General features: G+C 41.5%; 1 protein-coding gene across 2 annotated transcripts in view; it reads left to right on the top strand.

Moving 5' to 3' along the window:
- The window catches only part of SHROOM4 (shroom family member 4), a 257,150-nt gene that overhangs the window by 208,896 nt on the left and 20,339 nt on the right, over positions 1-27,915 (top strand). For both annotated transcript variants that reach the window (XM_033117392.1, XM_033117402.1), the window contains exons 3-5: positions 4,426-4,560; positions 6,908-9,374; positions 15,929-15,990. In XM_033117392.1, coding sequence (XP_032973283.1) covers positions 4,426-4,560; positions 6,908-9,374; positions 15,929-15,990 — 2,664 coding nt within the window. The remainder of the gene's footprint in view (positions 1-4,425; positions 4,561-6,907; positions 9,375-15,928; positions 15,991-27,915) is intronic.

A 27,915-nucleotide genomic window follows, 5' to 3' on the forward strand; every position in this document is an offset into this window, starting at 1 on the left:
CCCCACCCTGGGCAACTTTCCTGGTAGGTACTACGAGTAGCCATGGCCACCATGGCTGCTGCCCCCTCCCCTCTTCTGCTTTCTTTCTTCAATATCACTTACTTTTTGCTTCCTAAGAAAGGAGTTTTTGGGTAATGAATGATAGACAGGGTATATGTTTAATGATAGTGCCTGAGCCAGCCTTAGAAGAAAGGGATTATTGCCTCCACAGCTAGGCCTGGAGCTGCCTAGTTAGTGGTTGGCATTTTGTTACCTCTCCACTTATTTCTCCTCATCCCACATCCCCACTGCCTAAAGAAGGGATGGTTTAAACTGTAGGATTACTGAGACTTTCCTTTTCTGACTACTTCTTGAGGAAATGGCTAGGAGAAGCCTCAGCTATACACACTTTTTGAGACAGATTGTTCTTTGGGGAAGATGTGGTATCCTAGAAAAGGCTGGAGGGTCTGAGCCTCATTTCCAACGTCGGATTACCAAAGCAATTCAGTTTTCTGTGTCTCTGTTTTCTCATCTGTAAAATGTGGATAATAATACCTCTTATTGATAAGGTTGGAGTGAGGATTGAATCAGCTAATGCATGCAAAGTGCTTAGTGCCTGGCACATCTTAAGTATTCAGTAAGTGGTCCCTGTTATTTTTTTAAAGTTTATAGTATGTCAGGCACTATGCTGAGTGATTTCATACATGGGACTGCATTTAATTCAGACTCTAACTCATGAGTAAGGAATAGTTATCCTCCCATTTTACAGACAAAGAATCTGCAGCTCAGAGAAGTGACTTGGCCAAGGTCACACAGCTAGGATTGGAATGTAAGTGTGGACTAAGTCTAGGGCTATTCAGGCATAATTATAGACCAAGTATTAGATCATATATAGATAGTTTCCTCTCCTTTATGAAACTGGGCCTAGAAGGCTCCAGCTCTGGCTGAAGTTCCTCTGCTGGGATTTTTCTCAGCCCAGCTTGTGGTTTTTCTCCCAGTGGTCCCAAAGCCCCGACAGCCTTGCTTCTGCCTCTTTTGGGATTGTTTTCTATCCCTGGAGAAACCCTAGAGAGAATAGGGGCCTTTGTAAGCTACTTTTCAAAGTGTGGCAAGGGAGTGGTATAGCAGAACTTTGACCTTGGATGGACAAACCCAGGTGGGAGTACTTTTGAACCATCAAGAAGGACAGTTAAAAAAAAAAAAAGGCCAAGTCTGAACAGATAATTTTTATTATAGTACCTACTATTTATTGATTACTTGCTATGTATCAGGCTACATCCCAGATGCTTTGAGAACATTATCTCTAATCCCCACAATAACCTAGCCAGGTAAGGATTATCATTCCCTTTTTCATATAAGAAAACTGAAGCTTAGATGGGTTAAGTGACTTGCATAGAATCACACAGCCAAAGTGGAAGTTAGGATATAAACTTAGATCTGTCTCACTCGTTTTTGTCTCGCCTGCTGGCTCAATATAGTTGGTAGGATGAGACTAACATACCTGAAATAATGACGAACAATATAGAACATATTGTTATGGGCTAAATTGTGAGGACTGGATTACTAAGACGAGCTCTCTGGAGGACATGGTACTTGAGCAGTATCTTGGAGAATGGTTAAGATTTAGGTTAACAAAATGGGAAGGGGTATTCCAGGCAGAGGGAACTGTCATAGTAATAATTAAAATGGGTTGAGAGCTTACTAAACCCTGTTCTAAGTAATTGGCATGCATTGTCTCATTTGATCTTTACAAACCCCATTAATTATGTACTATTATCCCCATTTTACTGTCATGGCAACTAGAGCTCTGAAAAATGAAGTCACCTATCTAAAGCAACAGAGCTAATAAGAGGTGGAGCTAGGATTCAAACCAAGGTGATCCAACTCCAGAGCCTGTGCTAGATTCTACTAGAAAACCAACAGCAAAGGCACAAAGCTGGTTGCAGAGTGTGACTGGAGCAGAGATATGGGAGATTGGGCTGGCTGGGTAAAGATAGCTTATAGAGGGCTTTGAAAGTCTGATCCAGTTTACATTTGATGCAGGACAGGGTAAATGGGGGCCAGTGAAGATTCTTGAATAGCAGAGTGCTGTAATCCAGTTGGTGTTTGACATGATATGATCTTAAAGCAGTGACTGGAGGTGGAACAAAGAGAAACTGGCTGGCAAACTGACATAGTATTTTGTACAGAAAGTGATAGGGCTTGGACTAGAACGGGGGTTTTGATGGTGGGTTCTGTGGAGGAGAAGTGTGATTATGTGGCATAGTCTCAATGAGAATGGACATAGAGAGAGAGAGGCAAAGCCAGAGAGATATCATAAGTTAAGACTCAGCAAAACTCAGTGAGGAATTGGATGGTTGGGGGGAGGTGGTATCAAGGCTGATTTCCTACATTTTAAACCCTGGACTCAGAAGAACTTCAGGAAACCTAGATGTGGAAAAAGAGCCCAAAATAAGAGAGATGTTATCCACTGTATCCTAAGTGCCTCGAGGTATAGTACATAGTAGATTCACATGGTATACATTCCGTAGTAGTACGTTGTACTTCTGTGAGAAGCCTTATAAATAGTTAACGGATGACTACAGGGTAACAGAAACTGGAGCGATTTCTAGCACCAGGGTATTGTGTATGAGATTTGGGAGCAGGCACATCCCTGTCCCAAGACCTTCTTGTGCCTTCAGCCTCCCTGCTGGGCACTCTGAAATCCATAATAGAACAATGTGGTTAAAAGTGGGAGCCTCACCTGGCTTTCCTCCCCATAAACCTTAGCCACTGCTGCTAACCTCTGGCTCTGGTTCCTGACCTTTGACAAGCAGCTTCCTCTGCCCTTCCTCTTATACCTCCTTGTCTGTGTCTGGCCTGTTACCACTTCACTGATGTTTTTCCCAGCAAGCCCGTTCTCCCCAGGACTACCTTTTTAGGCCTTAGCTCTCTAGAGCCTTGCACTGCTGGGATTTTCTGTGTTTGCGCTGAATTATCCCACTATATAACAAGCTTGTTGAAAACAGCGGCCCTTATCTTAGTCAACTCCGCACCCTCAGTGTCTAGTATGATAGTAAATGACTGAATAAATTACTAAATAAGTTATCATCTATTTACCTGTCATCTACTTATTTATCATCTGTTTCTCTTACTCTGTCATTCATCTCTTTCTATCATCCATTTCTCTCTACTATATATTTCTCTATAATTTTTCTCAGGGTTTTCTCCCTTTCTGTCATTTGTTTTTCTCTGTATCATCTTTCCCTCTTATATCATCTATCTGGCCCTTCAAACATCTATCTTTCTCTCCTTTCCTCCCTCCCATCCTTCCTTCTTTCCTTCCTTCCTTCCTTCCTTCCTTCCTCTCTCTCTCTCCCCCTCTCCCCATCCCTCCCTCCCTCACTCCCTCTCATCCCATCCCTCCTTTTTTTATTCTCCCCCCTTCTCCCTTTCTCTCTCTCATCAATCTGTTTTTTTAATCTTCTGGTACTACCCATGTCCCACGTGTGTTCTTCTCCATACTGTTCTTCCCCACATCCAAGGCTGGTATCTATTCATGTGAAATATACCAGAGGACAGGGATTGGTCCTGTATAAGCCAGTCGGTGGAAGAGTTATGGCTTCAGCCTCCAGTACCAGACAAACCCTGTTGTTGTATCCAGGGCCTTAGCCACAGACCTGTTTCCCTTTATTCACCCCTGCCCTGCTGAGCAGCAGTCTTCTCTCTCAGCCTAGCACTGCACCATTCACCACCTTGTTCTATTTTACCTGGCAGGAGTTGGGGCTCCTTCAACACTTTTCCTACATACTCAGGCATCTCACCTCTGTGCCCATCTTCTCCTTCACTCTCTCAAGGCCTATACCACACTTTATTTGAATTAGCTCTGTCTCACTAATCTGTAAGCTCTCAAGGGCAAAGATTATGTTTGATTTATCTCTGTATCCCCAGAGCTATGCACAGATGGTACACAGAAAACATTCAACAAATGTGTATCAAATGAATAAGCGAAGACTGGAGAATCTGCAGCCCAGTGTTGACTTGTTCAAACTTCTCAATCACTTGCCTATTCTTTTCTTAGAGAAAAATGGGAATATTGGCCAGATTGATTTTTTTCTCAAAGATAACTTAGGGTAGGCTCTCTATTCATTGGTCAGCAGCATTCATTTATTCCACAAATATGTATTGAGCATCTACTGCGTGTCTGGTACTGCTGTACATGTTTGGAATACACCTGTGAACAAAACAGCCGTATGAAGCTAACATTCCACATCTGCAGGGATCGCCCTTGGGATGAAGGAGATTTCAGTACTGGGAGCTGAGTAGGGCCAGTAAGATTCCCACACCAGCTCCTTGCAAGATGTTCTACTTCATTTAAGGGAAAGAGGGGGTGGGGGCGGAAGCTGCCTGGGAAGTGATTTCAGCTCTGGTTCCCTAAGCTGACTTCCTGTCCCTTTCTTGCTGTAGGAGAAACGCCCCTGTCAGTAGGCCGCACTCATGGCATGTGGCCAAGCTGCTGGAGGGATGCCCTGAAGCGGCTACCACCATGCATGTCCCTTCTGAAACCTTCAGCTTGTCCTGGCATTCCGGCTGCAACACAAGGTGAGTCTGAAACCCTCCCCTCAAGATGGTCTGGAGGGTAGACCATGTGGTCACTCCTTCTCCTGTGCTGTAGTCCCTGTTGGATGTCATAGAGCCCAGAATTCTATAACAGAAAATGGAGTGGGAATCCAGAGTACCTGGGTTCTAGTCCTAGTCTACTGCTAACTCTCTGTGACTTTGGGCCAGTCCCATTCCTTCTGGAAAATGTTTCCTTAAATAGTTACTTTGCTTGACTTGCAAGATACCATATCCCCCTGCTTTTCATCCTACTTCACTGGCTGCTCCTTTGCAGTCTCTTTCCATGGCTCCTCCTCATACCCTTCATCTCTTAATATAGGAGAGCCCCAGGGCTCAGTTCTGTTCCTCTTCTCTGTCTACAGTGGCTCACTGGTGGTCTTATCCAGTGTTCATCAGCTCTGTCACAAAGCCAAAGCCTTCAGAATGGTACTTCTCTGAATAACAGGGTTCATGTGCAGTGAGGACTTCTCAATGCAGGCGGTATGGTATTGTCTGTTGTTGAAACAACTGCTTAGAAGAGGCAGACAACTTTTTCAACAAGCTCAGAGCCAGCAGAGCTGCTGGCCTCAGCTGCCTTTTTCCTTCTACAATAAGATTGTCCTTCCAAAAAGGGATTTCTGTTGAAGAGGCTCAGGAAAGCGAAGGGTTGAGTTTGCCCCCACTTGGTGACTTTACTTCCACTTGGTGACTTTACTTGGCATTGGAAACCAGGCACTCAGGGCAGAGGCAATTTTGTCCTGGAAGAATACATTTTCAGCGTGGCTCCTGTTAGAGTGGGGGTGTGGTTGTTTTCAGCAGGAAGGGTGGTGGGGTGGGTAGCATGTCCCCTTGCCAACAAGGAATCGGTGGATTCCCAGCCCAGAGGTCAAGTGAACAAAGTGGCTAAGAGGCAGCGTAGGTCGTAAGAATTAGGAAAGGCTGACCTGAAGGTCTCATGGGCTTCTGCCACCACTCAGCTCTGGCTTTCTGAACTATGACCTTTCTGAGAGCAGCCTGCAACCTCTGGGGTTCTAGTTATAGAGAGTTACTGGTATGACTTGGCTCAGTTCGGCTTTGTGTGTGGGAAATAATACTTAAAATTCAAGAAAGTTTCTGATCCTAGCCCCTTCCTTGGTCTCCCCAGTTTGGCTTTACCATGGGGGATGAGGAAAGCATGGGTGGGCAGGGGCCACTATACTGTCAATACTAGTAGTAGAGAAAACGCTGATAACAATAGCAATGGAAACAATCAAGAGCAGCAGCTACCATGTATTGAACCTTTGCTAGGTGCCTGGGCTATGATAAGAGCTTTACTTTTTTGTTATCTGATTTCACACACAAAACAACCCTCTGATGCAGATATTTCTATTATTCCCATTTAACAGACAGTATAGCAGAAGAGCTAAGACACTGGACTCACAGAAGCCTGGGTTCAAATTCTAGCTCTGCTTCTTCAGCAGCTTTGTGACGTTGTCAGTTTACTTGACCTCTCAAAGCTTCAGTTTTCTCAGTTGTAAAGTGGAGAAAATAGTTTTTCCCCTTAAGTTTGAAATGAGACACTCTAAAGTGCCTGACATATCATAGGGCTTCGGTAAATGTTCAGGATTACTATTATCAAGAAAAGAATGGGGGATGCCTAAACTCCAGCCCTGTCTGGGCCACAAGCTAAAACTGGGCAATCTTGAGAAAATCACCTCTTCAAAATCACTTCCTTTTTGGGGCTTGCTTTATACCAGTGGTTCTCAAAAGTGTGGTCCCTGGACCAATAGCACCAGTATCACCAGACAACTTATTACAAGTAAAAATTCTCAGGATTCAACCAGACCTAAAACTTTGGAGATGAGGCCCCCTAACCTGTGTTTTGATAAGCTCTCCTTGTGATTTTGGTGCAAGCTCAAATTTGAGAGCCACTGATTTACAAAATGGGCCAGCTGAAACTGAATCAGCCCTTTAAGGCTGCTTTCTAATGCTAATGGTCTATGATTGTCTCTTCTGGCAGAGAGCCACATGCTGACTCCCTGGGGACAGTGACAGGCCAGAAGCAATTCTAGACTCACTGATGGTAGGGAAACAGAACATAACCCCCAATGGAATCCTCACACTTTTGGTCTTTGGGATCTTGTCCCCCATCCTTCTTCCATATGCCATCTTGTCTCCCATTTTACCATGTTGCTGTGGTGCCCCGGTGTCCATCTCCTTCCCTGTTTCCCTTCCTTCTGTTTTTGCCTTATCTCTCTCTCTCTCATTTGTGACATGGGTGCCTCTGGGTTTCCCTGTCTTCTCTCATGGCCACGGTGGGAAAGGGATCTGGTAACTTGGCTAACTAATCAGTATGCCCTGTGTCTTGCAGTGACGTGTGTGTGCAGTGGTGTCCACTCTCCCGGCACTGCAGCACTGAGAAAAGCAGCTCTATTGGCAGCATGGAGAGCCTGGAGCAACCAGGCCAAGCCACCTATGAGGGTCACCTCTTGCCCATTGACCAGAACATGTACCCCAACCAGCGTGACTCAGCCTATAGCTCCTTCTCAGCCAGCTCAAATGCCTCTGACTGTGCCCTTTCCCTCAGGCCAGAGGAGCCAGCCTCTGCAGAATGCATCATGCAAGGCCCAGGGTCAACTAAGGCCCATAATGGCAGGCCTAATGTGCCTGAGACCTCAGGAAGTAGCCGGCGCACCAGCGGGGGCCACCTGACTCCCAGCTCCCAGCTGCCATCCCGCCCACGGGAGATCCACCACTCAGGGCCTGCCAAGGCTGCCAAGGGCCCGCCACAACCTCCGGTGAGGCGAGACAGTCTTCAGGCCTCTAGATCCCAACTCCTCAATGGAGAGCAGCGCAGGGCTCCTGAGCCTGCAGACTCTTTACAACGGGAGAAACTGAGTTTAGACACTACGCTATCCCCAAGGAACCCTAACAGGTTTTGCTGCCTCAGCGGGCAAGACCAAGTGACAAACGAGGGCCATCAGAACTGTGAGCTCAGCCAACCTCCTGAATCCAGCCAGCAGGGTTCTGAGCACCTACTGATGGAGGCCTCATCCAAAGCTGTTGGATTCCAAAAATCATATGACAAAGCTTCCAGTATAAATTCCAGCCCACTCAACAAGGCTTCAGCAGAGCTAGCTAAGACTTCTTTTAGCAGCCCTCAACACCTCACAGCACCCACAGGCCATCGCCATAGTGCCCCTGAACAGCTGCTGGCATCCCACTTGCAGCATGTGCACCTTGATACCAGGAGTACCAAGGGGATGGAGCTCCCAACTGGGAAGGATGGACATGAGTGGACTCTGTCCCCTTTACATAGCAGCCACACAGGGAAGAAAAGTCCATGTCCCCCTGCAGGAGAAACCAAGGACCAGCCCAGCAAAGAGAGAAAGACCAGACCAGTGGATGAAAGGCCTTTGGGTTCGGGGCACCAGAGCCCAAGCAGTTCCCCCCATAGAGAAGCTGATGGACACCCTCCAGAAAGAGGTCTCCAGGACCCAAACAGAGCAAGCAAAGCAGGCAGTGAGTTAGCCAGCCAGCAGCCCTCTGCCTCTGGCTCTCTTGTTCAACAAACCAGGGACTGTTCTTCAACCACTAAAGTAGCTGGCACCACAGAGGCAACTGAAGAAGGGGACAGTGAGTCCAAGGAGTGTGGCTGGGTGGGTGGTCGGCGAAATGGAGGGACCCGGGGCCGCTCTATCCAAAACCGGCGGAAGAGTGAGCGTTTTGCTACCAACCTGCGTAATGAAATTCAGAGGAGGAAGGCCCAGCTTCAGAAAAGCAAGAGCCCCTTATCACAGCTGTGTGACACTAAGGAGCCAGTGGAAGAGACTGAGGAGCCCCTAGAAAGTCCTCCACTTCCTGCCTCTAACTCATCTCTACTACCTTCACATAAAAAACCACCTAGCCCCAGAGACAAGCTCTTCAATAAGAACATGATGCTTAGGGCAAGGTCTTCAGAGTGCCTCAGCCAAGCCCCTGAGAGCCATGAATCTAGGACAGACTTAGAAGGACGAATAAGCCCTGGCCAGAGGCCTGGCCAGTCCTCTTTGGGCCTGAATACCTGGTGGAATGCATCTGACCCATCCTCCTCAGACTCTGAGAAAACAAAGGTTCACCATGGAGTCCGTGGAGGTCACTGGAGATGGTCTCCAGAACACAACCTGCAGCCACATGTGGCACTAGCCACAGAAGGCCCTTCCAACCCAGGTGATAACAAGGAATTGACAGTTTCTACCACTCAAGCTGAGGAGGAAGCCATCCTCTTGCCCTTTGCAGACAGAAGAAAGTTTTTTGAAGAGAGTAGCAAATCCCTATCTACATCTCATTTGCCAGGTTTAAGCACTCATAGTAACAAGACTTTTACCCAGAGACCAAAACCTATAGACCAAAACTTCCCGCCAATGAGCTCTAGCTATAGGGAATTGAGGCGCCATCCCATGGACCAATCATATCGTGCCAAAGACAAATCATATCATTCCATGTCACCCCTTCAGTCAGAAACTCCTACTTACTCAGAATGTTTTGCAAGCAAAGGTCTAGAACAATCCATGTGTTGTAAGCCACTGCACTGTGGTGATTTTGATTACCACAGGACCTGCTCTTACTCCTGCAGTGTCCAGGGAGCTGTAGTACATGACCCTTGCATTTATTGTTCTGGGGAAATCTGCCCTGCTTTGCGAAAGAGAAATATGATGCCAAACTGCTACAACTGCCGATGTCACCATCACCAATGCATTCGGTGTTCAGCTTGCTATCATAATCCCCAGCACAGTACCCTCGAAGACAGCACCTTGGCACCTGGCAATGCTTGGAAACCCAGGAAGCCTACAGTGCAGGTGAGGAGTTGGTTCTTGGATGGGTGAGCTTCGTTATTCTCTTTGTGAGGAGAAAGCGAGGTAAATCATTTGACAACATAACAATAATTCCGTAAAACTGTATGGTCTTGGCTCCACTAGATGGTAACTTACTAACCTTACGTAGGAAACTCAACCACCAAAATTGCAGTTACCTCATCTTTATAGTTAGAATAAAATAACTTTTACTTCACAAAATGGACAGAACTTAGATTTATAGCCTTACTGGCTATCTTGGTATCTGAGTGACCTTAAGCAAGTCATTCAACCACCAAAATTTGCAGTTATGTGATTTTTAAAGGGAAAAAAAGAATTTTTACCTCATAAAAATGGCCAGTATTTATTTAAATAAAGTCTTATTACCTCATTCTGTAAAGTGGAGGAGAATAATGGCTGCCTCATGGATCAGTTGTGAGGATCAAATGAGATTGTTGAAATAGAGTGTCAAACCCAGTGCCTGATACAAAACACCACGTGTTCCCTTCCATTTCCTGTTTTAAAACTATTTGGAGCTCCAAAATTTGCCAATGGTCTCCCAGGCTTTGCTTTCAGAGATCTGACTTGTCTGGTTTTCTAAAGAACAAATCCTTCCCCTACCTTTTCCAGTCTCTCTCTGTCAGATGGCTGTTGCTATATTGGCTAATATGGCTGTTGCTATATTCTGGTTATGACCTACCACTCTAACACAAGCCACCACCATCCACCAGGGTACTTCTGGGAGGACTCTGTGTCCTTACCAGCTCACTGCCAGATTCCTTCCCCATGGCTTCCCTAGTGCCACCTTTTGGCTGGTGCACTCAAACCAGAAGTTAGTTCCTGTGTCGAACTGTTGTTGCATAGGCAGACACTTCTAAATGACTTGATGTACGAAATTGCTCAATATACTTTTTTTTTTAAAAAAAGGAAACTTTGGGGTGAAAGAAGCCTTACACAAAAGACTATGTATTCTACCATTCCCTTTTTATGAAGTTCTAAAACAGCTATTCTATGGAAAAATAATTCAAAACAGTGGTTGCCTATGGGAGATGGCACAGAGTTTGACTGGGAAAGGGCATGAGGGAACTTTGTTAGGTGATGATAGTGTTCTATATCTTGATAAGAGTTTGAGTTACACAGGTATATACATTTGTCAGAACTCAACAAATGTAAACTTAATATTTGTGCATTTAACTGGAAGTAAATTTTGCCTTAAAATATTATAAACAAATATGGAACTTTATTTAATGATATGTATGCTGAAGTTTTTGAAGCCTATTGATGTTCTAACTTATTTTATAGTTTTCAGCGTATAAATGTTGCACATATTTTGTTATATTTATCCCTAAGATTTCATGTTTTTGATGCTATAGTAAATAGTATTATTTTCTTAATGTCAAGTTAAAATTCTCCATTACCATTATATAGAAATACAATTTAATTTTGTATATTGGCCTTGTATCTTGCAACCTTGCCAAACTCATTGATTCTAGTAGCTTTTGGTAGATTTAAAAAGATTTTCTACATAGACAATCATATCATCTGCAAATAAAAATAATTTTATATCTTTCTTTCCATTGTATATGCCTTTTCTAGAGGGGGGGGGTGCTTATTGCCTTGTCTAGGACCTCCGGTACAATGTGCAATAGAAATGGTGAGAGCAGATATTGTTGCTGTGTTCCTAGTATTTCACTACTAAGTTTGATGTTAGCTGTAAGTGTCTTTTTTTTCCTTCACCATTTATTCTTTTTTTAAAAATTAAATTTTGTAGGTGTTTTTGTAGATGCCCTTTATGAGGTTGAGGAAGTTCCCTTTTATTCCTAGTTTGATGAGAGCTTTTATCAGGAGTGGATGTTGGAGTTCTTTCAAATGCTTTTTCTGTATCTATTGAGATGCTCATATAGTTTTTCTCTTTTAGTGTGCTGTTATGGTGAATTACATTGACAGATTTTTGAAATAAGAAACAGCTTAGTATTGCCAGGATAAATGCCACTTGGTCATGATGTATTATCCTTTTTATGTGCCATAGATTCTATTTGCATATAGTTTGTTAAGGATTTTTGTATCTATGTTTATCAAGGCGTTTAGCCTGTAGTTTCCTTGCAATGTTCTTGGTTGGTTTTTATATCCAGATGTTGGCCTTACTAAAAAAGCTGGGAAGTATTCCCTCCTCTTCTATTTTCAGGAAGAGTTTGTATAGAATTGTTTTGTTTGTTTCTTAAATGTTAAGTAGAATTCATCATTGAAGCCATCTGGGCCTGGAATTGTCTTTGTGGAAAGATTTTTAACTACAAATTCAATTTCTTTAATAGCTATAGGGTCATTTAAGTTATCTATTTCTTCTTGAGTGAGCTTTGGTAGTTTGTCTTTCATGGAATTTGTCCATTTCATTTAAGTTTTCAAGTTTATGGGGATGTAAGTTGTTTGTAACTTACTTTGAAATGCATCAAGAGTTTAAGATGGATTGGTGGATGGATAGAGAAGTGAATAGAAAGATATGTGAAGAGGCAAATATGGTAAAATATTAATTGTAGAATCTAGGTCGTGGATTGGGTGTTAATTGTAAATTTGTTCAACTTTTCTGTATGCTTGAAAATATCCGTAACAAACTGTTGACAAAAAGAGAAGAGGAAATATAAAATAATGGGTTTAAGGGCACTGATGTGGGAAGCAGTTTGCCTAGGTTCAAATTCCTAAGTTCTCCCATTTTTTTAAAAAAAAATGGAGGTAACATTACCTACTTCATAAGTTGATTGTGAGGATTAAATGATGTAACCTGTGTAACGCTCTTAGAACAGTGCCTGCCAGATAGTAACCATCTTATAAGTATGTGTTATTATCTCTTAAAATAAGGGGAGAGATTGGCTTAGCTTGAGAAAATGTTTGCTGAAAGCAGGACCTACAAGTATACAATAGAGAAAGGGGACTGAAGTTGGGTGTGGGGCAGGGGAATACAGAGACGATGGCTGCAGAAGTGTCAGCCCAGGGCCAGTAACTCCGTAATGGAAGAAGGTGAAATTTGCACATTGCATCAATTGGCAGCAGTAAGACAGGTGTGCCTGTGCCTATATCATGCTCCTCCTTTTGCACTCTGAGAGAGGGACACATTCGATTCCCAATGCCTGTTAGACTCGCTAAGCAGGTTTGCTTAGACAATAGGCTTTCAGACATGTGGATGGCCATCTAGGAGCCACTTCATGACCATTCTTACCCCTGCACCTAAACATATCCCTACCCCCAAACATGAGGAAAATTTACAGTACTGATTAGGATACCCCAGCACATATGACTAAGGTTGTGACCCTTCTCCTTATGGCCTCAGAAAATGTTGGAGAACTAATTGGCTCTTGTGTAGTGCTATTAAGAGAACTAAAATCAATACACATTTACATCCCTTATACTTCATGCCAGTTAGTTTTCCATATATTATCAGGTTATTTCACCTAACAAATGTATGAGATAAGTTATAATAGGACCCCCATTTTACAGCCAAGGAAGCTGAGGCTCAGAGAGGTCACACATCTAGCAAGTGGCAAAACTAGGATTTGAGCAACAATTACTAACATTTGAGTGCCTACTGTGCACCAGGTACTGTTCTAGGCACTTTACATGTATCAACTCATGCGGTTCTCAGAGTAGGGTTTCTGGGCGGGAATTCCTGCCTGTTCTCAGGAATTTGTTTCACTTTCCCGTTCCCGAATCCCGAGATATAAACTGTTTTTTATTCTCCACGATGAATCATTTCCACAAAGTGACAGCCAATACTACCAACCACCTGGGTTCAAGGAGGTGATTTTCCCAATTTCCCGACCAACTTTTTATCGGGATTCAGGAATGGAAAAGCAAAAAACACGAGAATGGGCAGGAATTCCCGTCCAGAAACCCTAGCGATAAATAGGAAAAATGTCTAAGAGATACATTGTGAGTAGTATGTTTATTTCCCATTGTGGGTATTACTGGGTTCAAGGAACCGATTTTCCCGATTTCCCGACCAACTTTTCTCGGGATTCGGGAATGGAAAAGCAAAAAAAAATTCATGAGAATGGGCAGGAATTCCCATTCCCACCTGGAAACCATACCTCAGAGCAATCAAGAAATAGGTAATGTAATGGAATACCATGTTTCCCCAAAAAAAGACCTAGCCGGAGAATCAGCTCTAATGCATCTTTTGGAGCAAACATTAATATAAGACCTGGTATTTATTATATTGTATTATATTATATTATATTATATTATATTATATTATATTATATTGTATTATATTATATTAATTTATTATTTTAAAGACCCAGTCTTATATTATAGTAAAAAAGACTGGGTCTTATATTAATTTTTGCATTAGATGCATTAGAGCTGATTGTCTGGCTAGGTCTTATTTTCGGGGAAACAAGGTATTACTCAGCCATAAGATGAAATACTGCCATTTGTGACAACGTGGTTGGATCTTGAAATTATCATGCTAAGTGAAATAAGTCAGACAGAAAATGGCAAGAACCATATGACTTCACTCAGATGTGGGATATAAAACTGAAAGCAACAAATGAACAAAACAAACAAACAAAGAAAAACTCATAGACACAGACAAGAGTTTAGTGGTTACCACAGGGTAAGGGGGAAGGGAGGTGATAGAAGAGGGAAAAGGGGGTCAAATATATAGTGATGGAAGGTATCTGGGTGGTAAATACACAGTACAATATGTAGATGATATATTATAGAAATGTACACTTGAAACCTATATAATTTTACTAACCAATGTCACCCCAATACATTTAATAAATAAAAAAAATGAGTAGTGTTATTATCATGATCACACTGTTAAAAAGCTGGGGAAAATGAGATAAAGAGAAGTTGGATAGTTTGCCTGAGATCACATAGTTAGTGAAAGGCAAGTGTGGGATTTGAATCCATGCAGTCTAGCTTCAGGGCCAAGCTCCTAACTGTGCTACACTGTCTCTCCATAAGCTGATTACAAAGCCCAGGCTCTCTCTAGTATGGCAGGGTACCTTCTAGCAGTATATCTTCCACAAATCAACCTGCATCCTACCACTGTCAATCTGCATCTGCAACAAGCCGTGGGGTAACTGCCTCCTTGGTTCAAAGGGTACAGGCAATTTACAGCAACCTAAGTGGTACAGGGAAAAAAATAAGGTGATACTGGAGATGTGAGAACAAGGTTGGGAGTTGGGACAGGACTTTGTTTGGTTTGGCCACTGCTATTTACTGAGCACTTCCCATAGGGCTAGACAGGGCATGGACCGGAAATCCTGGCTCCCACTGTGGCTGAACAACTAATATGTCTTTGAGGCCAAGGACATCTCACAAGGGTGTCAAAGCAAAGTCGAAAGTCTAACAAGTGGTTAGAACTGCTCTAACATGACAGGTACATGCAGGGACTGCTCCGATCCTGTAAATGCTGAGAAACCTCATCCTTTCCATGGCTACTAATACCCAGAACCTCCTATGAGCTGAGCACTGTGCTAGGCATTCTCTATGCACATCTCATTTTATTCCCACTACTGGGAACCCAGCATGGCTAGATAGCATAGTCCTTATTTGCCAGATAGGAATCTGAGGTTCAGGAAAGTGACATAACTTCCTTCAAATAACACAGTTACTAAGTGTCTTAGCCAATATGACTGACACCAGGTGTCTTACCCCCAAAAGGGAGTATTTTTTTAATTGGGGCAAAGGTAATAAAACTTTGAATGGGACCAGTAATAGCATTGGAGAAAGAGGGAATTTGGAAGATCAGTGAGGTTTAGGAACAACTGTGCATTCCCGTTGGGCTAAGCTCCGAGTACTGAATGCAAGATCGGGGAGAATGTCAAAGGCAAATTTGCATTAGGTTTGGAGGCAGACTAGGGAGGTAGGGACATTTTTACAAACAACACGCATGGCTTGGGCTACAGGGAAATGAGTTGCTTGGGGAAAGCCCTTAAGGAAAAACATGCCCAGTGTGAAGAGTACTCCTGCAATGTGGGGGACATGGCACCCAGCACTCATGCGTCCCAGAGATAAGCCCACCTCAGTCCCTGCCAGTGGATCTGGGAAGAGGAAGGGCCCCTGCAGTGTGGCATTGTGGCATGGATCTCCATCTGCCTCACTCTGGGAGATGGTTGCAACAGCAGAAGCTTTAGGCCTCAAAGCCCCTTCCAGAGCCAGGGTTTCCAAGATGCTTTCTATGTTGGAAGAGTCAAGAGGAAAGAGCAGGTTCACCAGGCAGTGCAAACAGTAAGAGCCAGAGAAAACCGTAAACATGCTAAACTGGTTTTTAACCTGTTTTGGGAGGGGAGTGGAGAGAGGAAAACACAGTTTCTAGATGACACTGTCCAGGTCAACTGAGTACCCTCTTAGTCTCTTCATGGCCCCAGCAGCTCAGCAGTCCTCCTGACAGAAAGGCAACCCTCCAGGTACATATTTCTCTAGCCTGCATGGGAAAGTAGAAGGAACCAGTTGGGGGACCTGGCCAGGGACAGGCTCCTGACCTCTTCACATTTTTGAGGCCATCTAGATACCTGGCTGCTCAGAGCTCCCTAACTTATCAGAATTTTGCTTTGCAGGAATTTCCTGGGGACAAATGGAAACCAATAACAGGAAACAGGAAGACCAGCCAGTCAGGGAGGTAAGTGACCATTCAGGGAGTTGGGGTGAATTGGTGCCCCTGAGGCTTCTATAGAAATTGGTAAGGTCTTCTGTTTGCTCAGTTTTCTTTGAGGAACCTGGTCTGGTGTTCATACCAACGGCTTGATGCCATAGATGTCATCCAGCCTGCCCCCGAGGCAACTGGGCTACAGACCAAACTGATTGCTAGAAGATTTCGGAATATGTAGTAGTCAGGCAGTATTATGGGATATGTGCCCATCTCATCTCAGAGGCCTGAAGTGGGCCTGTGTGGGCACAAAGACATATGGGACAAAACGATGCTGAAACATAGATGAGAAGGCATAAATTATGCCTGCCTTCCCAGTGGCCCCTGGGCAGTTGCAGGGGGCAGAGAGGAGGTAAGACTGTGTAGCTAGTGCTGTGCCTTTGCCTCAGAGTTGTTGGAGGTACTTGTTTCTTGAGCTCTGTCACCTTTTCTTTTTATAGGACTTGTTGAGAAGTTAAGGTCTGCTCATTAGAAGTCTAAGGGTAGATCATGTTAACAATAGGTTAAAATTCCTGAAAGAAGGCAAGGACATTTTTAGAAATGGCATATATGGCTTGGACTAGAGGGAAAAGCGTTGCTTTGGCAAAGCTCTTAAGGAAAAAAAAATGCCCAGAATGAAGAGTCTGCTCCTATAATGTGGGGAACATGGCACCTAGCACTCCTGTTCCCCAGAGATGAGCCCTCCTGCCATGGGTGACCATAAGGAGTGACAGTTATCTTCTCTGGGTTGCTCTACATGAGCCTGGCTGGACTCTCTCTTTTGTGAAATTCCTTGATATACTCTTTCAGTCAGTTCTTCTTCAGGCCGAATTATATGAGGTCCCTAAATTATGTTGATTATTTAATTCAAACTCCAGGAATGAAGGAGGAACAGGGAAGAAGGCTCTTAGTTGTGCCTCTGTGGGGGCTCCTAGGGAGGGGTCCACCAAGGGAAAGGACTAGAATCTGGGTCTCCTGACCCATAAAGAGCCCAGGGTTCTTTCTGGGGGTCTACATTATCCCCTGTGGTTTGGTGAGGTAGTCAGGAACACTTCTGGCTTTCTTTTGATTCCAAAGTCTGGGAAACTTATCAGTTTTCTGGTTGGCAATGGGAATAGAGAGGAACCCAACATTTATTGATCATCTGCTACCATGTTTCCCTGAAAATAAGTCCTAACCAGACAATCAGCTCTAATGTGTCTTTTGGAGCAAAAATTAACATAAGACCCGGTCTTATTTTGCTATAATATAAGACTGAGTCATAATATAATATAATATAATATAATATAATATAATATAATATAATATAATATAATATAATATAATATAATACCAGGTCTTACATTAATTTTTGCTCCAAAAGACGCATTAGAGCTGATTGTCTGGCTAGGTCTTATTTTCGGGGAAACAGGGTATGTGTCAATCACTGGACTGGATCTTTTTATACCCATAATCTCATTTGTTCTCCAGAACAGTTCATTTTTACTACCTATTTTATAGATGAGGTCTAGAGAGGTTATACAACTTAGCTGAGGTCACACAGCTAATATAACTGATGGAGACAGAATTTGGACCCAGATTTGTCTGGCCCCAAAGTTCTTGTTTTTTCCATTACAACTGCTGAAATTAGGATCCCTAAGGAAACCCTTCAAACAGATCTCTGAGCATCATGTCTCAGGAGTCTGGCCTGGATGGGAATACTATGGGATTCTATGGGAACACTCTGCTGTATTCTAGACACCACTCAAAGCAGTTTACATGTATTTATGACTATAACCTTAAGTGGTAGGTACTATTAATCTCCCCATTTGTCCAAGAGAAGAAGCTGAAGCACACACAGATAAATTAATTCACCTAAGGTTTCACATATTTAGTAAGTTGACCAGATCCAGGCACTCTAACTTCACAGACATTCCACAGTAAGTCCTTACTTCAAATCATCAATATGTTCTTGGAAACTGTGAATTTAAGAGAAATGACGTAACAAAACCAATTTTACCATAGGCTAATTGATATAAACAAGAGTTAAGTTCCTATGGCATACTTCTGGTCACAAAACATCACTGAATTTCTAAAGGAAGACCCAAAAATTTCTAATATTAAGCATTGAAATAAATGTGAATTATACATACGTTTAAGGGAGATTAATAAAAACAAGTAAGATAGTTATTTTCCAAACTGCTTAGGGTTGCCGGTGGCCAGAGCCTCTCCCAGCAGCTCAGGACACAAGACAGGAACCCAACCCTGGACAAGACGTCCTTCCATTGCAGGTGCACTCACACCCATATTCACTCAGGTGGGGATAATGTAGACATGCCAATTCACCTCACATGGACATCTTTGGGATGTGGGACGAAAGCAGAGTCCCAAGAGAAAACCCATGCAGACATGGGGAGAACATGCAAACTCCACACAGACAGTGGCCCTGGCTGGGAACTGTTTCTTTCTTTTTTTTCTTTTTCTTTTTCTTTTTTTTTTTTGGTCATCAATGTTATAACAAGATGCTATTGAACAAAGCAATGTTATGGAGGACCTGCTGTACTACCCTATGGTGGTTCTCCAAAAATGGTTCTCTTACCAATCAGCCAGTGAAGTAAGAAGACTTTGTTCAAAACCTAGTGTATGTACTGCCTTTTTCTAAGAAAGCAGGGAAATGTTAAAGAGCATCAGGAAGCATAATGCCTCCCCACCCACAGCTTGAGCAAGAAAGAAACCCACACAAAGTTAAGTAGCAGTAATGATAAATTACCATTTGCAAAACAACCTACATGCTACAAGCTAAGTTACACCTATTATATTTTATCTTCCCCAAAACTCTGTCGGGTAGGTAGGTATTATTATAAATAGGGTGGTGGTTTTCAAACTTGAGTGTACATTAGAAAACCTGAAGGGCTTGTTAAAACACAGAGATAGGTAGATCCAACCCCTAGAGAGTATGATTCAGTAAGTGTGTCATAGGGCTCTAAATGTGTATGTCCAACAAGCTACCCAGGTGATGCTGATGCAGCTGGTCCTGGGATCACACTCTGAGAACCACTGACTCAGATAAAGCATCTGAGGTTCAGGAAAAGTAAGTCATTTACTCAAGATCTCACAGCTACTAACTAAAGGAACAGGCTGAAATTTAAACCCAGCTTTTACTTACTCGGGGGAGTTGCTAATAAGTTGAAAAGTGTCAAATACATGGTTTAAACAAGAAACGCCTGGCACATTGCAAGGGCCAAATACATAAGTATTACTGCACCTTATTTAAGTTCATTGGAGGGTAAGAAAACTGAAGGTTGAGATCTAAAGGATGAAAGGTCCAGAGGGGAGACTAAAGAATGTGTGTTGGAGGAATAAGTCCCACTGGTTAAGAGTTTTGGCCTTGGAGTCAGTCTGCCTGGGTTCAAATCCAGGTTCTTCCATTTTCCAGCTGTGTTAATTTGACAAGTGTCTCCCTCCCTCCCTCCCTCCCTCCCTCTCTCTCTCTCTCTCTCTCTCTCTCCTGCCCCATCAGTTTCCTTATTTGTAAAATAGGTTAAGTATCTACCTCATGTGATTGTCGAAACTATTAAATAAGTTAATATAGTATACAACCTGGCACCATAAACCCTCCTCAAATGTCAGTTGTGATAATGAAGAGGAGGAGGAGGGGAGGAAGAGCAGCAGCAGTAACAGTAGCAGTAGAGAAAAAAGGGCGGATAACAAAGTATTGAGCAAGGATAGGTAGGCCTTGAAATCTGATGGGATCACAAACATGGAAGCAATTGAAGGTTATCAATCAGATAAATGACATGGTAAATGTAGCACTTTAGGCAACTTGGCAGCATTTGCAGCCTAGATGGGTTGAAGAGAGACCAATTAGGGGCAGTGGTCCAGGCATGAAAAAGTATGGCCCTCGATTGGGAAGGTGGGGTTGCAGTAGGAATGGAGTAGAAGGGATAGATAAATGTGTGTGATATTTTGGGGGAAAATGTTTGTTTGTTATGAAAACAATATTACAGGAAGTTAAAAACAGAAGAAAAAATAGCTTTGTTCCTACCACCCTAACACCCTGATTATTTTCATTTCCCTGCCAGATTTTATCTATAGGTATAAAGATTTTGGGGGGCATGGTTATAATAACTATGTAGATTTGATTTTGTGTCCTACTTCTTTTTTCCCCACTAAGCATTACTTGGTAAACAATTTTTCATGTTGCTATACAAGATTCCTCAATAGTTATAAATTTTAATGGCTGCATAATATTTCACTAACCTAATGTGTTCTATTTTGCTTAATCATTCCCAAATTGTTGGATAATTAGATTGTTTCTAATTTCTTGCTATAAAGTAATGCTGCAGAAAAATTTTGTGTCACTTTAACCTTTTTCTCATTTTGAATTATCTCATTAAAAACAATTATCCGGAGTTGAGATTACAAGTTGAAGGAATATGAACATTCTTATTGTTCTTGATAGATTTCACCAAACTGCTTACCTAGGGGGCATTTTAAACTGCTGTTAGCAATTTATGAGGATGCCAGTTTCCCCAAAGTCTTGCCATCATGGATTTTTTTTTTTCTAATGCAATAGGTATAAATGGTACCTATTATAATTTTAATTTACTTTGATTGTGCTAATTTGAAAATTTTTCATGTGTTTAATATTTGCATTGGTTCTCATGTGTTCTGTTCAGATTATTTGCTCACAAATACATGACACTTTTTGAGGGAAAAGTAGAGAGAACTTGGTGATTGGAATTTGGGGGGAAAAGGAGATAAGTCAAAAATAACTCTGATGTCCCATGACTTGGAGAAAGTTATTGACATAGCTTGGGCATGTGAGAAGGGGAGCTGGTTGGGTGGAGATGATAAATTTGGGGTTTTTTGAACTTGAAGTTTTTGAATGGGTTTTGTTGAACTTGAAGTTAGTGTGGGAGACAAGCGGATTTTTTTGAGGAAGCTTGTTGATTACCCAGCCAGGGGCTATGGTGGGGAAGAAGAACTAGCAAAGGAAACTGAAGGGGCAAGCAGCTGGAGTGGTAGAAGGAGAAATATGCCAGTGTACCAACACAGAGGATAAGGAGAGAGGCCCATTGCAGTTTGGAATCACAAGTGACCTTCAGGAAAGCAAATTTATCAAAATAGTGGGCATAGAAAGTAGATAGCATGATGGTCTGTAAGGGGAATGTATAGAAAAGAAATGCACACAGCTTTACACATCATAAATTCACCTGTTTTAAGTGTACAATTCAGTGAGTTTTGGTAAATTTACAATGTGGTGCAATCATCACAATCCAATTTTAAAACATGTCTATCTCTCTGAAATGATCCATTGTGCCCATTTGCAGTCGTTCTTCATTCCCACCATCAACTTCAAGCAACCACTAATCTACTTTCTGTCTCTATGGATTTGCCTATTCTGTACATTTCATGTAAATGGAATCACACAATATGTGGGCTTTGGGGCCTGGCTTCTTACGCTTAGCATGCTTTGGCGGTTCATCATGTTGTAGCATGTATCAGTATTTCATTCCTTCTTCTTGCTAAATAATATTCCACTGTATGGATATGCCACATTTTATTTATCCATTCATTCATTAGTGGACATCTGGGTTGTTTCCACTTGTTAGCTACTGTGAATACTCCCCAAACCACATTGTTTTGTGAATAACGCTGCTATGACCATTCAGGTCCAAGTTTCTGTGTAGACATATGTTTTCAGTTCTCTTGGGAGTCTCCTTAAGAGTGGAATTTCTGGACCATGTGGTAATTCTATGATCTTTTTCAGGAACTGCTTAACTGTTTTCCAAAGTGGCTGTACCATTTCGCATTTCCACCAGCAACATAGGGGTGTTTCAGTTTCATTTCATTAATTTTAATACATTGATTTTGTGTTAATGTTACTGTGTGATTTGAAAAATATTTTAAAATAAAAATGTTTAAAAAAGACATTTCAACATTAAAAATGTTTTAAAAGATGTTGGCTAGAGAAAGGAAGGAGAAAATCAAGTGGTAGAGGGGACAGTAGGGTTTAAGTTAGTGATTCTCAAAATATGGCCCTAGGACCAGCAACCTCAGTATCACTTAAGAACTTGTTAGAAATGCAAATTCCTGGGCCCCTCTCAGACCTACTGAGTTAGATACTGGGATGTGGTCCAGCAATCTGTGTTTTAACAAGCCTTCTAGGCAATTCTGATTTGAAAAGCTAAATATGAGAACCACTGGTTTAAATGAAAGTTTGGACAGGATTTGGGTTTAAGAATGGAAAGTAGAGGTTATTGGAAAGGGAAGGAGTATTGATACTGAAGGTGGAGGACGGAGATCACAGTTAATGATCTCAGGGAAGATGAGAAGGCCTAGGAAAGGTCAAGGGCAGAAATGATATTTAAAAGGAGAAATCCTGATGGAGTTTCCACTCCCTCTACCTCCCCCACACACATTTTAACATTTCTTATGTCATTTCTGTCACAACAGGAATGATGGGTGTGGGTGGGAAAATCAGATGTATATTTTTGAGCCATTCTCTGCCTAGAAGCCTGCAACGAATTTTAATTCCATATAGTTACCCTCTTGGTTGTCTTCTTCCACTGTTATTTGGTTTGCGTGTGGAGAATGCAAACACATTTTAATGTTAGCAGGAGGGAAAAAATTAGTGAGTAGATCTGGGAGAAAAAGCCACATAAGTGTGACATATTTAAAAGCCAAAAGAAATTATTTTCTGGATTATCTATTTTGGTTTTCTATATCTATGATTGCCTCCTGTGATCCTTTCCATTTTTCCACTTTGCACAGACCTTTAGAATGTGTGGGGTTTTTTTGTTTTGTTTTTTGTTTTTTAATGTGCACAGCCACCGTTAATCCTCACAGCAACCCTGTGTGGTTAAGTCTTATTGTTCCCATTCAACTGAGAATGGAAAGGAGCTGAGACTCAGGAAAGGTATTATACTATTATTAATAACAACAACAAAAGGTATAATAACTAACATTTATTAAATGTTATGTGTCAAGTACTACTATAAGCATTTCACATGAATTATTTCATTTATTATTCATCATGACCCCATGAGATAGTTACCATTTTTTGACCCATTTTTACAGATGAGGAAACTTACTCACAGATTAAATTTACTTGCCCAAAGTCAAACAGGTATCTGACTCCACAGCCCATTATTTCTGAGATTATATAGCAAGCACATGACAAAACTAAACTACTACCCAGGTTTTTCAATTCACAGCCTAGGGCTGGCTCTCCTCCTTCCCTTTGTCATACCATATCATGAGCAGAGTGTGGACTATCCAGCACACATTTCCATTGTGCTGACTGAGTGAAAGAAAATGGATAATTCAGAGGTGAATCGCATTTCATTAGGAAGAGTACGCATCTCAGAAGGCTTTACCTCCTAAGAAGAAAGCAACCTTCAGACGTATGGAAGGATTTGTCAAAAGCATTACAAAGTGAATTTAAATACTTGGGTATAAATTTAATCCGGGCACACACAAGTTATTCAAGGAATATTATAAAACTCTAATGGGAGAAATAAAGACATGAATAAATGCATAGCTATACTCTGCTTCAGTTTGGGAAGACTGAATATAGTAATGATTACGGTACTCCCTAAATGAATATACAGATGTAATGCATTACTGATTAGAATTACTGTAGGGTACTTTATAGAACTTGTCAAATTCATAGTGAAATTTATCTGGAAAAATAAGTGGGCAAGAATACCAAAGAATACGTTTATTTAAAAAGGTAATGATGGTAGGCTTACCCTATCAGATTTTAAAGCCTGTCATAAAGTGACAATGATCAAAACCATATGATAGTGGGTTGAAAAAAAATCAAACAGTGGAATTTTAAAAAAGAGAGATTCTAGGAACACATTCAAGCTCTTCTAAGAATATAGAGCACACTGGAAGTAACACTGAACCGGGGAAAGCAATCACTCTTAAAGAAATGTTGGAAATTCTATATCAATACGGAGAATAATTAACTTAGATCAATGGTACATACAATACTCTGTAATAAATTCTAGGAAGCAGACCAGTGGAATGGCTTATTTATTTCAGCTATGGATGGAAGGTAAAGTTGTGTCTGTTAAATGGAGACTATCATCAGAGACAAGATGGATGGTTTCAAATATATAAAAGTTGGGGGAAATTCTTTGTACAACAAATGTAATAAAAAGCTAAACACAACAGAATGAGGAAATTGTCTGGGGTCAGCATCACTGATAACAGTTGACTGTCCAAAAAAATAAAGAATGGGTACAGATATTGAAGGTCAGCTTTCAGATTCAGCTTCATAAAAGGGCAAGGAAAATGAATGGGCAGTTTACATATGAGGAAATAAATGCAGTCAAATCACTACATGGAAAAGTACAACCTCTCTAGCGATTAAAGAAATGCAAATAAAAACAGCTTCAAGTTATCACAACCTGCTCATTAAACTATCAACAATTAATGGAAATGATAAATAGAAATTACAAAACCCTATCTTGGCAAGGCTGTGAGGAAACAGTATGTGCTTCTGGGAGTGGTATAAATTGATTAAGTTTTCCTAGAGGGAAATCTAGAAATATGTGACAAGATATAAAACTGTTCATACTCTTTGACCCAGTACACACCCCCAAGGAAATAGCCTAAAAAGGAAAAATAATTTGTTTAAAGATTTTCATAGTAGTGCTACTTATAATCATGGAAAAGATTTACCAATTTAATATGTCATGGTGGAATAGAATATAGCCATTAATAGTGATAGGTATACAAGTATTGGGTCTTGCACGGAAATGGGTGCAAGCCTTTAACCAAAAAAGGCTAAATCCTAAGTCACATGTTGAGTCTGATGGTAAACATACACAAAGAAAATTCAGAAAGGATTCTAGTAAAATGTAAATAGCTGGACTTGAATGCACATGGTGCTCTCTGGATACATGTCAAATTGCTGAAATTTATAATAAAAAAGAAAATCTGAAGAGGCAACCCACAATGGTTTGATTTAGGCCTGGGAAGTTGAACATCAAGGGCTTTGGAAAATCCCCATACCGATAAGTGTTACTTACCAGACATCCTTGATCTCACTGTTAGCTAGAATTTGGTTTGCTAGAATTCTCTATCAACCAGCACTTCTCCTTATCTAAATCTGTGGGATTTTTGACATTTCTGAGGTGGGTACATCACCAGACCTTTGTGAGTGAGTCCAAATTTGTCACCACCGCTGCAATATAGAACACCCCCATCAATAAACATTTTATTATCTGGCTCAGAAACATCACTTTCTTAAGACCTTTCCATTTCTCTTCACTTCCATCACGAGCACTAATTTGCAGATAGTTTGGATTTCAGTACCGTTATTCACAAAGAAGAACATTTTCTTGCTCCCATGGTTACTTCACATGTATACCCTGACAATAAATGGAGACCTATCAAGCCAAGTTGGGATGGGAGTGCCAACTGGTTGACTATTTGCCCTCCTTTGCTGGGTGACTTGCTCTACAAACCAGTATTGTGATGCCTTGCAAGTAAAATTCATACCCTTTGCACAATGAGCAGTTACTATACTTCATGGATCTTTCAAAGGGTTAGAACCTCAAATGTTTAATACATGTGTGCCAAAGAACTATTCTATAATGATAATTGTCAGTCATAATTAGGCACCCAGAATACTTTTTAAACTATCTGAGGCAGAATCATGTTCTTTATAGCTTTGGTAGTAAGTCTGTTTCATTGTATTCTGGATCTTTGTAATTCAGTACATTAATGTCTGGTACACATGAGGACTCAAATACACAAAACTTGCTCTCTCCCTCAGGACTGTCCATTGTTTTACCATGGTGGAGCACCAAATTTCCTTAAATAGTATCAGAATTCTTACAGCTTTTTGAAGCTCCAGTATGCCTATTTTATTTTGTAAATCTTTATTCCAGTTGTCACATGGGTGGTATATATATATATATACATATATATTTTCCACTTTTGTTAGAATCTATTTTTTTTGCCTAATAGTAATTGAAAATGAAAACCAATATTTGTAGAGACTGAAAAATCTCCTCCTGCCTCCTCAAGCCGTTTGAAGTTATGCATATATATATAAGATATGCATATATATATATACATATATATAGTTAATTAAGATGCATTTTGTTTTGAGAAGTTTTTTAATGGCTTTATACCTCTTAAGATACCGTGGTGAGTTGGGAAACTGGTAGATAATGACTGATTATAGCAGTGGATCTCAAATTATGATCCTGGACCCACAGTACCACCATCATCATCTGGGAAATTGTTAAAAGTAAAAATTCTCCACTCAGTCCCAGACCTACTAAATCAGAAATTCTGGGGGTAGGACTCAGCAACCTGTGTTTTAATAAGCCATCCAGGTGATTCTAACGCAGGCTTAAGTTTCAGAACCACTGGATATTAGATAATAGAGCCTTAATAATCTTGGCCAGCCTGATCCTCAGCTAAATTGTTCTTGTGGATATCAAACTTCCCAGACCCTTGGCAATGTGTTAAGTACTCCTAAAATGTCTTTTATTAAATCTCTTGAGAAGATTATGAGACCACTGGAAAGGCAGCATGTTGTGCTGGCAAAGGCATGGGCATTGGAGTCCGATGGACATAGTTGTAACTTCTCCTGACCACTTAACTCTCTTTGTGTTCCCTCAGTTATTTAATCTCTCTGCACCTCATTTCTAACCCAAGGAAGGGAATATCCATACCAGAAGATTGTCTCAAGGGTTAAATGAGATTAAGTATGTCAGGTGTGCAGCCCTGTGCCAGACGCATGACGGAATCTCAGTCAACAAGAGCAATCACTACCATCCATTATCACCATGGTTATGACACTATGTAGGGTCCAGAGGACTAATGGGAAGACCTTCTTGGAATTCCAAGTTGGGGGTCATTGGAGAGAGGGAGCTAAGCTTCACCCAGGACAGCCCCAATAAAGCAAGGACCTCTCTGATCTCTTCACAGGACATTTTGCACCAGCCTCCTAGGGGCTATAGAAGCCTCTGGGCGAGTCCTGCTACTTGCATTTGTTTTTGCCAGACTAATTGTTCCTCACTTGAAGTTCTGTGGACCTAGAGGCAAAGAAGGGTGGCAACAACAAGCTCTCTGAGCCCTTCTCCCTTCCCAGTGTACCCTCCGTGTGTCTCACTTCCTGGATCTTGCAAATATTTCCTTCAGCAATAACCTGGGAGTGGCTGTTTCTCTTGGAGCAGTCTTATCTTTTGGCTTCTGAGGAAAGGGAAAGGGGAGAGGGGCTGGACCTGTGCACTCTTGCTGTTGAGATCCTGGAATGCCAAGCTATTGTAAGGAGTTTAAAAATAAAATTTCCAAACAAGAAAACTTCAAACGGCTTGAGGAGGCAGGAGGAGATTTTTCAGTCTCTACAAATATTGGTTTTCATTTTCAATTACTATTAGGCAAAAAAAATAGATTCTGACAAAAGTGGAAAATATATTCATCTGAAGATAAGGCAACCCGTGCCAAGAGGAAAAGAGAAGAACAGCCCAGGACTTGGCAGACAATTTGCTTTTGTTTTTGAGATGTAGTCTCCTTGCTGGTGTCAACAAAGCTCTTTCTCATACTTAGCCTTCATGCCTTCCCCTTTCTTCTGCAAGGGGCTAAAGTCTTCATGGACACCTGGGGATGAATGTAGTGCACGTACCTTTTGCTCCACCTCAGGAGTCTTTGCTTCAATGGGTTTGTCCCATGTAGACAAATAAGGCAAGTTTCAGTGTGGATACTACTGCTTCTTACTAGTTGGGAAAATGATTTATTCTTTCTAAGCCTCAGGATCCTCATCTGCAAACTGGCAATAATGGTACCTACTTCAAGGGGCTGGTGTGAAGATTAATAGAAATGCATATATGCAAGTGCCTAAAACAGTGCCTAACACATAGTAAGAAGTAGGAGTGTAGTTCTTTTCCCTTAATAAAAGCTCCTTGT

Source organism: Rhinolophus ferrumequinum, chromosome X (assembly GCF_004115265.2).
Source record: "Rhinolophus ferrumequinum isolate MPI-CBG mRhiFer1 chromosome X, mRhiFer1_v1.p, whole genome shotgun sequence".
Taxonomy (NCBI): Eukaryota; Metazoa; Chordata; class Mammalia; order Chiroptera; family Rhinolophidae; genus Rhinolophus; species Rhinolophus ferrumequinum.